This window comes from Molothrus aeneus, chromosome 10 (assembly GCF_037042795.1).
Source record: "Molothrus aeneus isolate 106 chromosome 10, BPBGC_Maene_1.0, whole genome shotgun sequence".
NCBI classification, from domain to species: domain Eukaryota; kingdom Metazoa; phylum Chordata; class Aves; order Passeriformes; family Icteridae; genus Molothrus; species Molothrus aeneus.
In genome coordinates, this window is record NC_089655.1 from 3,546,745 (window position 1) to 3,562,601 (window position 15,857).

General features: G+C 40.9%; 1 protein-coding gene across 1 annotated transcript in view; it reads left to right on the forward strand.

Moving 5' to 3' along the window:
* Nucleotides 1–15,857, forward strand: part of CLSTN2 (calsyntenin 2) — a 193,287-nt gene that overhangs the window by 99,276 nt on the left and 78,154 nt on the right. The window contains exons 2-3 of the mRNA XM_066556816.1: nucleotides 8,852–9,047; nucleotides 10,605–10,813. Of these exons, the coding sequence (XP_066412913.1) occupies nucleotides 8,887–9,047; nucleotides 10,605–10,813 (370 nt within the window). The 5' untranslated portion in view covers nucleotides 8,852–8,886. The remainder of the gene's footprint in view (nucleotides 1–8,851; nucleotides 9,048–10,604; nucleotides 10,814–15,857) is intronic.

A 15,857-nucleotide genomic window follows, 5' to 3' on the forward strand; every position in this document is an offset into this window, starting at 1 on the left:
TGTTCATTATAATGTGGTATTGTAAAAAATGCCAAGGCAAGTATTTCTCAGTGATGCTCATGTAACTGGTAGAGACACCATGCTGTGCCCTGCAGCCCTGTAACTAAATGGGACAGCAGTTCCTGTGTGCTGAGTGTGTGGCTGCACTCCTGAATCCATGGGATACTTTCAGACATGAGACTTGAGGCTGACAAAGCCTTCCATTGGTGCAGTGGGCATGGAGCTCCACACATTGATTAGAAAACTATTCTTTTTTGCTACTCTTCTGAAAATCACACTTTCTTCCTTTTTTGACTCTCTTGAAATCTGGCAGATTTTAGAAAGAATAAAAGATTAAGAAATGTTTCAAATTGCAATGGAGTGTTAATTTGGTAAGGGTTTGATTGATGGGAGGAAGGAAAGAAAATATTTTATATTTCTATGCTTATAGAGTAGAGGGTGTTTGCAAAAGGCAGTCAGTAATTAATTAATTAATTAACTACATCTTTATGTGCACAAGCATTTATTTCCTTGTTACTTACTTTTCTAATCCACCTCAAGGCTTATTGCAGTTTTCAAACAAACATCTATCAGTTCTCCATCATTTGAGGTGGAGTGCAGACCTGAGTGGGACGTGGTGTGCATCTCAGCAGCTGGGGATTCCAACAGAGCAATGTGGTCAGATATCTCACTAAAATCACAGTTTGTCCAGAAAAATCACACTTTGTAAGCAACTTCTATGTAAACAAAATTGTAGATCAGGGAAATTTACTGTGGAGCCAGGAGGAGACCCAGATATCACTGCTGCCTTTATGCTGCCCACAGAACTGTCTTTATCCTGAGCAGCTGGTCCCTGCTTCAGGAGAAGGATGAGGTCTGGCTCATTTGGTGTGAGCTTATGGCACCAATGCTTGAAGTGCAAGTGCAGCTTTCCCCTCTTCCAGTTTCAAATCCATGGCACAGGGAGTGTAGCAGTGGATTTATGCTCTTTCTTTGCAGAGCGTGTTGCCCATAAAATTAGATATGATGAAATAACAATTTTTGGTATTAAGGCATGAATTCCTCCCTCTATTCATGATTTCAGTATTGCTTCCTGGAATTTAGTATTGCAGTGTGAGTTTAATAGCATTGACTTAAATGAGCTGGAAAAGCATATACAGTAGTTACTACCTTAATTTTTTTCCTATCTTTACAGATATTTTACATCTCTTTTTGATTATTATTTTGCCTCATTTTCCCAAACAACCGCCCTTTCTTCCTTCAAAACATAACCTTCTGCATTCAGTAATTATTTAAACAGTAGCAACAGCCTGTGATAGAAAAACTTGTCAAAGCTGTGAACCTTCCCAGTGGCATGGAGACACTCAAAAGGTCACCAGCTCTGCACTGCAGGAGGTGTTTGCAGGATTCCAGGCAGGGAAACTTGTATACAACTGTTATTGTGGAAGGCTGGATTATAAAAATAAATTTAAAAAAAAAAAAAGCAAAGAAACAGAAACCCCTAAAAAAAGTTATTGGAAAATCTGACAGTGACAGCAGGTTGTGGGTCAGTGCTGTATTTCTGAGCAAACAGCAAACTGAGCAGTGTCCCAGCAGGTACTTATTTGCAGGTGGCCATCAAAGTGCCAGGAGAAATCTTTGCTGATAAATTTTCCAAGAACAGCATGTCTGTGTTTATATTTCCATCTGCATGTAAAGCCTTAAAGATTCAAATTGGATTCATACTGAGAGTACTTCAGTTTTGTTGACAAACTTTTAGTTAGAACAAGAGGAGAGTCATGCCTCAAGCAAACCCACACATGATATAAAATTCTTGGAAGGCTGCTGGTGGCATGTAGTGTATGGAGATTCCTCTTTAGTGGTGGCAGTCAGATACCTCAGTTAGGACTTGATGGATCCGTGGAGCTGAATTAGGACACCCCTTCTTGAAGGACACACCTAAGGAAACAGCAGTGTTATTGTCATTCGTGTGCAAAGCTTGGGAGGTCACTGTAACACTTTGATCATGGCATTTCTGCCTGTTCTTTGCATCAAAACTTGATATGTATCAGTCCTGAGCAGGGGCTTTGTCTCCTTCAAGGTGGGAGTGGATTTGCCATGGGATCCTGGGACTTTTGATTCTTAGGCACTTTGGGATCTTCCAGGGTCTCTGTGCTTACCTCAGGAAGTATAAAACTGCAACCTTAATTTTAAATAAAGGGTTATCTGTGTTGATTTGCATGTTGGAGAAAAACCCACATGAAAGTGTAATAAAAGTCCAGAGAGTAATAAAATTAGAACAGGATATGAATGTAAATGAGTAATTTTGTCAGCAGCAAACTAATGAAGCCTGGTTTCCCAGAGATTTGAGCTTCATGTTTGATTTACTGCTACCTAAAAGGTACAAGATAGAATTGAAGCTTTTCTTCTTGCTGAGCTTTTAGACCACTTTTGTGTGCTTTCTCTGCCATTTAGTGAGATGTGACCTCTTTGTCACCCCTATACTTTTTCTGTAGCATCTCTGTATTGTGGAGCTGCATCATTTCATAGCACTTGAGGGAAACAATTCATCTCTTTAAAACATAGTTCAAGTTAACAGATGGTTTCAGGAACAAGTCCATGTGTGTAGTCACACATCCAGACGTGTCCTGGACACAGCAGTGTGATCTCCATTCCGGAAGGAAGCACGACTTTGCCTGAGCACACAGTTTTCACTGAGGCTGGAAAAATTATTGAGTCCAGCCTGTAGAATTATTGAGTCCAGCAATAACCCAGCAGTTCCAAGCCACCACTAACCCATATCCCTGAGTGCCACATTTACATGGCTTTTGAATCCCTCTAGGGATGGTGATGCCACTGCTGCCCTGAGCACCCTGTGCCAGTGCCTGACCCACACTTCTGATGGAAACATTTCTTTCCTAACATCCAATCTAAACCTCCCCTGGTGCAACTTTGTCGGGATCTCTAGCTTGTCAGAGTGACCCTGAGATGGTTAAAGTCTCTTTTCCCAGCCTGGCACTTGAAGAAGGAGTCAGGGCTCTTCATTTCTCGGTCTCAAGGTTGTTTATTGTTTCTTATCTATAAAATTCTTTCTCCTGTCCTGCCGAGGTCCATCAACAGGACAGTTCCAGGCACTCTGCCTGCCCCTGGGGTGGGGTTATGTCTTTATACTAAAAACTACAACGTGTACAATGTTTACAATTACTTCCCAATACCCATCACCTGTGTTAGACAGTGAGCTTCTACTCTAAACCAATCCCAAAGTGCCAACATCACAGCAGAAGATGGAGGCCAAGAAGAAGAAGGAGAAAGGCTGGACACACCCAGTTCCCTCCATCTTGCCCCCTGAACCCCCATACCAAAAACCCCAAAATCTACTTTTCCACCCTGTGATAACTTCACTATTATTCTACCTAAACTGTTGTGGCTTGCTGATCTTCATCTAAGGTTGGTAATTTGCTCCATGGGTCATATCCAAACCCACAGGTGGTCTGGGCTGTGTGCCAGGGTCTCTGAGCCCCCCTGGCAGGGGTCCTGGACTGCCAGAGGGATGTTCTGGGTTCCCACACATTTTGAGCCATTTACTGACCCTGTCAGTTGTTATCTTGGAGAAGAGACTGACTCCCATCCCACGAGAGCCTCCTCTCAGAGAGCACTGAGGTCTCCCCTGAGTCTCCATTTCTGCAGGCTGAGCCCCCTCCAGCTCCCCCAGCTGCTCCTCACCAGCCTTGTGCTCCAGCCCTTCCCCAGCTCAGTTCCCCTCTCTGGACTCACTGCAGCCCCTCAGGGTCTTTCTTGCAGTGAGGGACCCAGAACTGGGCCTGGGGTTTGGTGTGTGGCTGCCCCAGTGCTGAGTACAGGGGGCAGTCACTGGTGCTGGTGGCCACACTGGTCCAGGCCAGGTGCCATTGGCTTTTTGGGCCACCTGGGCACACCTGGCTCGTGTCCAGCCACTGTTGACCAGCACCCACAGGTGCTGTCAGGCATTGTCAGCCACTGTGCCCCAGCCTGGAGCACTGCAGGCTCCTGGTGGCCCAGCTTGGCCTTGCTGAACCTCAGCCAGCACAGTGAAACAGCATTTGCTGATTCCTGATTCACACCTAACTTGTGTCTTTCTTAACTATTGATGCCAGTGATGGAATGTCAGAGATCCCAGCTTTCCATCTGAAGTCTTCAGTATTCTTGGTGTAGTGAAGGCTGAGGAAGTAGAAAGGGAGCTGTGAAAAGTCAAATAATCCTCAGTGTTTCTTAATAACTTCTGAAATTGATTTCAAGTGAATGAGGCTGTGTAGTTATTAAAGGAGTAACATTGGGGATTATTATTTTACTGGAAGAAGCATGAATCTGGTGTTTCATATAAAGCACAGTAATTTGTAATACAATTTTATTGATCAAGGCTTATAATCACTAAATCTTGCATGCAAATGTGACTGAATGTGAAACATTGTCTTTATCAATTTCCAAACAGTGGATAAATTTGTTGGCTATGTTACAGTAATTATGAACCATCAGCAGCTTTTTTTCAGGCTATTATAATTTTTAGAGAGGAAATAATATCCTTATTACCCCTGGAGTAGTAACATAGGGATCTACCACAGCTTTAAAACTTAAAAGAATGTAAACTTCAAAATAATAGGTGCTTATGGCTAATGATAATCTGAAAAATTTGAAGAAAAAACATGTCCAGAGTTTAGTTAAAGCATGTATTAAAGTGAAACTCTCAGCAGAGTTCAGGCCTGTAACCAGAAGGTTTTATAGGAAGCAACTGGAAGCCCTCAGAGTGTGCCTCCTGGCCTGGGAGAAGAGAAATTTTCCCTCTGCCTTGGCAATTGCTATAGGATTTCATGAATGTGCTTCCACCTTTACACAGTGTTTCCAGCTTATCCTTTTTTTTTAGTAATTCAGTGCTACCACCATTGATCACAAAATCCTATATCCACCTGCTCACAAACCCATTCAAATGAAATGAAGAACAAAGCACAGAATTTTGCTGGGTTGTCTCTTGGGAGAAAAACGATGTCCCAGTTTGCACTCTCATTATTTCAGCCTTGCAGAGGGGTGCAAAGGTCCTGCAGCTTCAGTGGTGAGTCTGAGTAGGAGGGAAATCCTGCCTCCCTTTTCTCCAGTGATTTACAAACTCACACTTACCTAAAAGACCCCAGTAAGTAAGATAAGCTTGGCACAGTTCCCATTGGCATCATGTATGTCTGGTGCAAGGATTGACTGACATGGACTCCACTTATGCCAGCAAAGCAAAGCCATTTATTACACAGTTTACCAGAATTTACAGGTCACTACATTCATACAAAATTTTCCATTTTGACCCCTTTGTCCTGATCTGTGACCGTGTTCACAGGGGTCTGAGGATGAGGGAAGACATGAGGATCTGACTCCATGTTTCAGAAGGCTTGATTTATTATTTTATGATATATATTATATTAAAACTATACTAAAATAATAGAAGAAAGGATTTCCTCAGAAGGCTAGCTAAGAATAGAATAGGAAAGAAGGAATGATAACAAAGGCTTGTGGCTCAGACAGAGTCCGAGCCAGCTGACTGTGATTGGCCATTAATTAGAAACAACCCCGTGAGCCCAATCCCAGCTGCACCTGTTGCATTCCACAGCAGCAGATAACCATTGGTTACATTTTGTTCCTGAGGCCTCTCAGCTTCTCAGGAGGAAAAATCCTAAGGAAAGGGTTTTTCATAAAAGATGTCTGTGACACTGGTCCCCTTTAGAAACACAATCTTCTGATTATTCTTCTTCGGCTAGTAATGTCCTTTGTTATCTCTTTTGCCATAAAGTCCTTTTTGCATCTCCCCTCACCAGAGTGGTCAGTGTCAGAGTGACCATACATGATGTCTTCACTTCTGTTCCTGCCTCGAGTTTATCTCTCCCTTGGCTTTCACTGTACCAGGGCCAAAAGGTCTGTGATGCTGCCCAGCTCAGCTTCTGTAGCTGTCTGATCTCTGACAGTCTGGGGTTAGCTCAGCTGGCTTAAAATAAACCCCTGCAGCTCTATTTAAGAATGAGAAATAGTATCTGTTTCATTTTAAATGCACTGTTTGTAATGCTTAATAAGAGTATTTCTATATATCTGTCAATGTCTTTGTGTCTAGCAGTGGACCTTACTTAACATTCTGCTTTGTTACAGCTCTTACAACTCTGTTATGATTTCCATTTGCAATACAGCCATTAAGACATCTTTTTAAAAAGTCATGATCCTATACATTGAAATTGTTTGACAGTGTTAGTTCATTTCTTTGGAAACAGCAGTAAAGCCCTTCCTTTGAAAAAAAATCTTACCCAATTTTTAACAACATTTCCAGTTGTTTTCAAATAAGCAGGTTTCTGTAGCCACATTCTGGAAGTGCATGTTGGGTTTCTTGCAGCGTGTTTACAAATATCTCATCATTTCCAGGCAGCTGTCATTGTTTTATTTTTGGCAAATGGGAATATGGAGGCAAAATTAGAGTCATATTTAAAGCTGGAGTATCTTGCATAGGAGCAGGATATGGAGACTTCTAAAATATTTGATGAGAACTAATTGGAACATGTGCTGCTTCTATGATTGCTTTGCATTAGGGCACTACCTTTGGGGAGGGAAAAATTATTAATATTTAGATTAGGGCTGAAAGACCTTTTTTTCCCCCAACTATTTCTGCTTTTTAAGAACTGTAGCTTGGATGTCTGCAAATGCTGTCTTGTTTGCAATCAAACAGTGGATCAATAAAATAATAAAGACAAACCACTGAAGTTAGGATTTTTGGTGATGGATTGTGCATCTGAGGAAAACTTTATTAGGGAACTATGAAGGCCAGTCTTTATAGAACACGACAAACAGTATTTGCCATTAGATTTCCCATGTTTGCACTGGTTTATTTTGTTTTCAATTAAAACAAAGCTGAAATCCACAATATCATTTTAGATGAATGTTTTGTTTTGAAGTTACAAGGAAATGCAGATAATTTTTTTCAAAGGTTGTGTGTGACAGCAGTGGGATACAAACTCAGGGATCAGTGCCTGTGATAAAAGCTAAACAGGCTGCTTCCCTTCAGCCTTCTCTTCATCTTGTGCTTTGGCCCCTGTGCACAGTTCATTATCACTGTGCAGCCTGCTTTTATGGATGTGCAAGGTGTTAGTCCTGTTGAAAATCTGCTTCTCAGGCTAAAGTCCATTGCTTCTTCTGTAGCCTGAATATTTGAGCTCACTGAGAGTGAAGAGCAGAGAGCCTGGACAAGAGCACAGCTTTGTCCAGGGAAACTCCACAGCCCTTTCACACCCCTGGAGAGAGAGGGGACAGCAGGAAAATGTGTAAGCAATGCTTAGTGTATGTTTTCAGCACCTCATAATTACCAAAACAACTGTGTGCTGGTCCTTTAAAGGCATTCACAGGATTGATTGCAATTGTGTGGTGTGGGATTCGTCTGCCTAAACGTCAGTGGATGTAGCTGAGCAAAGCCTCAGCTCCTGTGGTCATAAAGGGAAGCCAGTGCGATGATAGTTGAGGAAATATTCTAAAATTCTGTGTTTATGCCTCCATACCTAATCCTCACCCTCCCTGCACACACGCCCTTGCCATTTTCAATTTTTCACACATAATAGGAATTATGAACTTCAGCACTTTGTAAAAGTCACCGTCTGTTCTCTTTTGCAAAAATAAACAATATATTGTAATAGAGCAACAGGAATCTAGCCTGAATTAGAGATCATAGATTCAGAGTTAATTTAGAATTTGGCACTTGGCTCGGATATGATTGGCAAGGAGATTTTCAAAAGGCTGCAACTGTAAATTGGAAATAAATGGAAAAGGATTATGTGAGTGGGAGATGGCTTGGAATCTATAATGTATGTCCCGAGACTGACTTGCTCATAAAAGAGCATGTGTTTAATGTGTCATAAAAATATTTAAGTCATATTGATCTTTATATAAATATTTCATTTTTAAAGTTGGATTCTGGAGTATCTTGCATAGGAGCAGGATATAGAGACTGAACTAAAAATAAAATAAAATTAGCTCCATGTGCATATCCTTGCTATCATTATGAAGGATAAAAAAAGGAACACCAGAAATTGGGTCTTTTTTCCCTTTCCAGTCTCATATTCTCACAATATCCTTTATGCTGTCTTTTGTGACCAAATCAATTTTATTAGTCCTTGCTGGATCATCTGTTCTGTTCTCTAGTACTCGTCTGGGAGATGCTATGGATCTATTGTATCAGGAAAGAGTTTGGAGGCAGAGTGAGCTGCTGCCAAGAAGGCTCTCATGTATGAGAGTGAGAATGTGGGCGGGTAACTGAGATGTCCAAAAGGGACACTTTTTGGTGTGCCTTCAACTGCTTCTGATCCAAAGCTGATGCATGTCTGTAAATAAAGCAGGATGTATTTTGAATGTGCCCATGTTCTGCACCATTAGTTTTTCCACTGTTGGGAAACTAAACTGCAAGAATCTGCACAGCTACCACCTTGGCAGCTCAAGTGGCTCAAGGAGTGACAGCAGTTAAAAAAGGACCACCTCTGAAGTATTATCTATTTTTCTTTTTGTTATTTCCTTTAAATAAATACAGTCTCCTAATTTAGCTCTAATATAATTTAGCTCACCGTTGCTGTTGGTACCATATGGAATGGCCTCTGGGGCTTTCAGAAACCATTTAGTACTGACAGAGGAAGAGGGAGGAGTTTGCCTAGAGCTGCACTCAGCACATCCCACTGCACAACACCTGCTTAATGGCCCTTTTGGATACACAATGACCTGGTGCCTCAGTCTGTATTTCCCTCCTCTGGAAAAGCAGGTGAAATACAAATGAACTTTGCACATGTCTCTCAAGTGCATAAGACTTTGACCCACCCCCCTGCCCCCAGTTATGATTGTTTTCTGCTGTTCTTCACAGGTGAAATTTGTGCTTTTAAAATCCATGGGCAAGAGATGCCCTTCGAGGCCATTGTGCTGAACAAGACATCTGGAGAAGGTCAGCTTCGAGCAAAGAGTCCCATTGACTGTGAGCTGCAGAAGGAATACACATTCATCATCCAGGCCTATGACTGTGGGTCAGGGCCAGGTGGAACCAACTGGAAGAAATCTCACAAGTGAGTGAAAATGAGAAAAAAATATTCTTTTGCTTTGGCATACATTTACTCCACAGTCTATGTTGTTTCAGGTAGAAAGCAAGTAAAGATAAATCATAGTTGAAATATTCCACCCATTTTTTCATTGCTTTGTCCTAGTAGAAAATATATTTCTTTTTGTTTGCTTCAGTTAAAGCTTTGGACAAGATCCCCATTCAAGTGGATAAATGCATCTCAGATTTGGTTTATATTTTCCATTTGTGCTTTCATGTTGAATACATCCAGGTCATAGAAACTGGCTTTCAATTGATATTTGCAATTTCTAAATAGGTTTTCTCTCTGTTCATCTCATTTCAAATGGTATGAAAAGAGGAGTCATCCCCTTTTTTTAGTATATCTATGCCATAAGCTGAGCAGTGTCACATTTGAATGGTGTCTGACCTCAGCTTTTGTCCAACAAGTCTCAGAGAAAGTGAAGTCCTCTGAAGTGGAATGTATTGAAGGTCAGTAGGTGGTACTTTTTACTGTGGAGCCGATTCCCTGAATAAGCTTAGGTGGCACAGTGGCTTTTTTCCCCTTTGAATTCATGAAACGAAGCTCCAGATCATTTGTCATTGAAGATGAATTTAACTCACGTAGATGTATAAGTGCTGTACAAATAGTTCATTTTGCTGAGAGCCATTATAATAAATGATTTATAGTAATCATTCTTCCTTTTGCTCATCCAGGACATACGACAATTAAAAGTTTAATTAGGTCTGTAATGCAAGCTGAAGTTTTCAGGATATTTAAAGAATACAGAGTTAGGAGGAAGCCTGCAATAGCAGATAACCATCAAATCGCAGAAACAGGTTTTGCTTCACAGTATCAAATTTTATTATGTTTCCCCCTCTCACATCAGTAACAATCTGGTAGAAATCCAGTTATGGAAAATTTTGGTCTAATCTTGACTAAATGAAGTCTGGCCCACAGTCACCAGGTCTTGTCTCGTAGCACACGCTCAGCCACGCTGCCTGGGGTCCCAGCCTTTATTGCAGCTCTGCTGTTGCTCCAGAACATCCCTTTTGTGTCCCTCTGTCACCCTGCCTATCAAACCAGAAAGCAAAGCCTTCCAAAGCAAGGCCTCTGGGGTTTACTCACTAAATACATGTGCAGTGTTGTAACTACTTGAAGGATTAGATAATTGTCATCAGTAGAAGGTGAGAGCCTTACTGAATATGGAAGAATGCTTGTAAACTGCTCATTTTTAGGTGGTGGGTATGGAAGACTACTGTGTCTTATTTTACTGTGTAATGATATCATTGGCTTTCTGCTAGGGTTCATTTTTGGGGGCAGATTTTAATAGCAAACACCATAAAACTCTCTCCCTACATGGCAATGGACATTTACCTAGTGCCACTTAAGATACTAAATTGGGCAAATGAAACATAAAAATTCTAATATCTCATTTTAATAGGGGGTTTACATAGTTTTCTAGATATGCTTTGTTAGTCTTTTCAAGTGTTTTGAAAATAAACTGTTAGTGAGGCGTCACAATAAATTAACTTTTCTCTTTGATATTTTCTGCGCCTGTTTTAGGGCAGTAGTCCATATCCAGGTAAAGGATGTCAATGAGTTCTCCCCAGCATTCAAGGAGAGCATGTACAAGGCCTCAGTGACAGAGGGGAAGATCTATGACAGCATCCTGCAGGTGGAAGCCACGGACGAGGACTGCTCCCCCCAGTACAGCCAGATCTGCAACTACGAGATTGTCACCACGGATGTTCCCTTTGCCATCGACAGGAACGGTGAGTGTGGCCACAGCGGGGCTGTCTGCAGGGCTGGCAGTGCTTGGGGCACGAGCTGATCACCTGGCTGGAGAGGGAACTCCAGAGAGAAATCCTGTTCTCGTCTCTGAGAGCAGAGGAATCCTCACACTGAGCAATTCCATCCCTTTTGTGTACTGCTGGGAGAGAAAGCCATGCAATCAAACCACCAGATTTAGGTGAGCAGCATGATTCTTGGTCACCTGGTCCATTCTCCTGATTGTCTCAGATACTGTTTCCCATCCAAGTGATGGCATTCCCCAAGGCAGCATGTATTCCCCAATGCAGGGGTCATTTACTGGATTACAGCCAGTCCTATTCCCCTAAATTTCCTGAATCAGAACCCGAATATAGCAATATTCTGCATATGTTTATTGATTGTTAAAGATTTTAGGATCATGGGTCCACAGACCTGCCCAGTTGTGGTGCTTCCTGAAGTGGATCCAATATTCTGCAGCATGGAAGAGAATGTACTTTGGAGAATTATAGAGGTGGCCTTTGAGTCCTAGCAAAATAGAAGTATTGTACTTGAATATCTGTACAGAGGCTTTGCCCCGCTAGGTCCCGGTTGTCCTTGATGGGCTGCAGCTGCGATGTCCTTAATTGGGCTGCAGCTGTGACCAATGAAGATAACTGGGATAAAAGGGGGCAGGTTGGCCAGTCAGGGAGAGCCTTGGAGGAGCCCTGACCTGAGAGAGAACAGTGTGCAGAAGAAGGAGTCTGTGCTGTGCAGATCTGCAGCCATAAGAAGTCACTGAGGTGGTATGGACTTTAGAAATCAGATAACAATAGCATTATGGGACTCTAGACTAGACAACAACAATGCAACAGTATGGGACTCTAGAAATAGAAGAACAACAGAGAATAAGTACCATTTCTTAAGTTTTTGTTGGTTTGTTTTAGTTGTTTTTCAAAAGTAAATATTTTCTATTTTAGTGAAAATAATAAACTGTATTAAGTTTTCCATATACAGTAGCTTTTGATCTTAGTGGCCTTGTATGTCAGCTTCCTGGATCAGCAAAGAACATGGAACTGAGTTTGGGAATGATGATGGAGTTGCATGAAAAGTGTGTGGAAAGGTCCTTCTTCCCGTTCTCTGCTTGCTTGAGATTATACAGAATAGCTTCCCTTGAAGCAACACCCTGTGTGCATACCCAGCAGTGCTCTGATTTATCTCTCCTACCAGAAACATTTCATCCATGTTTGTTGGAGGAGAGTACAGTTTGGAAGTTAAATCTGATTTTTGGCCAAATTGTAAATTGAAAGCATGCATGGAGCTGCTGTTTTCTCTGAGCAGTCATTTTCATGTTGAGATGTTTTATAAAAACTCTTTACCCTGTTCAAAATTTATTCATCTATATTTGTTCAGTTCTTGCACAATGCACAGATGAGCATCAGACGATAGTAACCTGTTACATCAATAAATTTTACTGACATTGGGGAGAAATCCATCTCGTTATCACACACTGGGAAGCAAGTGTATGGTATGGGAAGTGCAATCATGAGGAATATGTTTGTGTTTGAGTAAATGAGGGCAGCTGGCACAGTAACCCTGAGGGTTCTTGAGAATCCAGAGAACTGCACAAAGGAATTTTTACAGCAACTGGGCATTTGGAAGGATATATTTGGGAGCAATTCCCTAGAAGATTTTCTTCTCCATGGCTTTTTTTCTAACTGAGATTTCCCATGTTGTCATAAAAGAAAGTTCTTTGTCTCTGAATCCAGATTTTTCCAAGGCTCCACGTGACGTGTCTGTGTGAAGGATGGTACTTGGGGGAGTCACACGTTGTCTCAAAACTTCCTGTGGGGTTTGTGGCAGATATAAGGGACAGAGAATACCCTGAAATTGGTGTGATACAGAGTAGGCATTTCTACTACTCATGCCTTTTCAGCTCCTATCACACAGAGCAGCTGCTTCAGGAGCGCTCATGTCTTTTTACAGTCAGAGATATGATCAAAAGCATAGGAAATGTCAGGAGTCCTTGGTTACATCTTTGTCCTCATGTGCCTGGGACCTGCTTTTCAGCAAAGGCAATGAGAAAAATCATTGATTCAAATGTGACTTCAAAGCCTGCAGTGAATAATTGGTATAAGGTTGCAATACTTGCAGTTTCTTGGTCATGAGTTCAATTAATATTTTTGATCTATTTGTTCACTAAAAGAACAGTGCTGCCACAACCAACAGTAATTGCAGTCTAATTTGCAATTTTTTAAGATAATGGTAATTGCTTAAACCCATTGGGATTAGAGACAAAGTTAGAATAGATGACTATACTTTTATTTTGTGACAAAAATATGTTGCTTAGTTCCAACACATTTCACTGCTGAGAATGTCTCACTATGGCAGCTGATAGAAACTTTCTGTGGTGCAAATTCTATGGAAACATGCCCATTTTTGTTCCCAGTCGGGTGGTTAAAATAGATGTATGAGATGCCTGGGACTGTCTGGTAATACTGTGCTGATTAGGATTTTGTTAACAGGGTCCTTTTTTTAGCCATTGTGAAATACAAATCTGGGTTCTTAGGTCTCCTGCAGGTTCTGATTTTTTTATGCTTTTCAGTCACCTACATGTGGAGCTTCATTGCTCAGAAGGAGGATAAGTAAATACCTTAAAATCAAATCTAAATATTGCAAGGGGCCCCAAAAGATGGAGGTGAGGGTGAATTGTGAGGAAAACATGCCACTGTCTGCCCCAGATGGTGGACTTTTTCATGACCAATATAGAAAACTAACCCTAAATGTAGGTCTGTAAAAAGATGAAGCTAAATCATCAGCTCTTTTTCTTCTGACAGGTCAGTGTCTTGTTAGGTAAAACTTACTTCTTGTCCCTATATCCATGCATGGAGCATTTTTGTGGGCTTGAAAAATTGAATTACACATTGGGGAAGGTTTGTTGAGAGGCAGAGAGAGCCCTGCAGGCTCAGGTGTTGGTGCACAGGCTGCCTCATCCCCACTCCATGGGAGGCAGGAGTGAGTGGGCACAGGAAGCAGCATCAGCCTGAGGGTATTTCCTGCAGGTCCTGGTAGCTTAGGCACTTTGGGAAGGTAATATAAAACTTCTCAGTTATCTTTGGGAACTCTGGCCCTTGGTATGTGATTTCCTTGTGGATAAATTACTTTGTGTTCTGAAACTATAGCACTAGTAAAAATCAGTCTCGTGTATGATGAGCCCAACTCAGAGGGCAATGAACTCTGAGTCATAAAACACAGGCATGTAAAGGCAGAGGACAAATCTATGCTTTGCTGAGCAAAGAACTGTGATTAAAGGTATAAGGTGTAATATGTTTTAAAGTAGTATTGCATGCAGATTAATCTCATTTTATCCTTAGCAGAGAATCCAAATCAAGTCAGTTACTGCAGCAATATTGTGTAGGCTCTTATCAGGTGACAGAAAAATTATACCACAATGCACAGATCTATCAGAATGGCAGCAAAACCCATTTTTATTCACATATGTATCTTGTGCTTTATTTGTTAGGTATTATGGTCAGATGATCTGGGAACTCAGGTATAAATACAAATTCTGTCACAGCTCTGACCTAGTCTCACCTCAAAAATGGGGATGGTTCTTATTTGCCACCTAGCTCTGGGGAGCACTTCCCAAATGCATGTTCAAACTGTTCAGTGTGAAGATGAGACAGGCACCTGTCCAGTCCATACAGATTTTATCAGGTTACAAATCCTAGGCAGAACAGGACCTCACAAAATCCCCCTTTACAGCACCCAGGGCTGCAGTAGGAACTGTGCACACTTCATATTGCCAGAAAAGTAAAGCCAAACTTCATAGCTGAGCATCTGCATTTGATATTTATAGCTTTATTAAATGACAGATTATTTCCATTGTCATTTAAAAATGAACCTTTTTGACAAGAAGATCAATTGATTTAGTGACTGTGGAATTTAGGAGGGAATTGCCATACTAAATCAGTCAAGTTTTTCCCCATTCTTGTGTCTGCTCCAAAGTAAGGTGGAAGAGCCATAAAAGAGGGATGTTTATATCCACCTATCCCCAAAACTGACTTTGAAGAAACAGAGGTGTAAATGTCCTCCTGTGTCCTCAGGAAGGTCTTTTTATATTCCTCTAGTCACTGATCTGCTTTTTGTTGTTTGAAAACTGGTTATAGCTCTGGGTATTTCCAGGGAAAGGCAGATATTTAGGAAAACTGAATAAAAAATGTATGGCCTAATTTTGAATTGTGTAGAAATGCACTTCTCCATTAAAATTTTCTCTTTTTAATGTTATTAATTACTTTTTTTGTCTGTGGGTGAGATGCAAACAGAAACTTTGATCTCTAAAACTTTACTTAGTCTGTGTTTATAGTGTTTTCCTTCTGTGTCAGCTTTTTAATTGTATTGATTAAGTTATAAAAACCCAAAGAATCATAAAGCATCAGAGGTAAGAAAAAAAAATATTAGGAAATCAATAAACTATTGGGTAACATCTGCAAGTCATCCAAATGACCTTCCAGAACAACACCTAAGAGTCAGAATCTTTGTAGTCCAAATCTGAAATGGCCATAATGAAATACAGATCTTGGAAGATAGATTTAATGAAATGTAAATATGTTGTAATGATTTATAAATCCTGTAGGACAGTTAATGTGCCACACAAATTTTTGCAGTCTGCTAACAAAAATTTGGACAGTTTTGGTTTCTTGAGAATTATCTTTGCTAATCACAGACTAAAGTAATACTAAGAAGAACCAAATAGGGAAATATAAAGATTCATATATGAAATAATATAATGGAGAAAGGACAGAAGAACTGAGCAGCTATAAAGTCAGTAATTAAGTATATACATAGAGTGGCAGTTTTTCATTAAATCCTCTTAGGCAGCCACTAATTAGGCAACTCAAGGTAGTAAAATGGGCGATTAGATTGTTTTGTCAATCACTAACTCAAAACCCAATGAAGTCGTTTCTTGGGAGTTCTGCAGTTTATTGCAGCCCCAAGACAGCCCATGCAAAGTCTCTGTTTCGGCACATTCGAAGAATGAGCCAGAGTTCTTCAGTTCTCCGTCTCAGA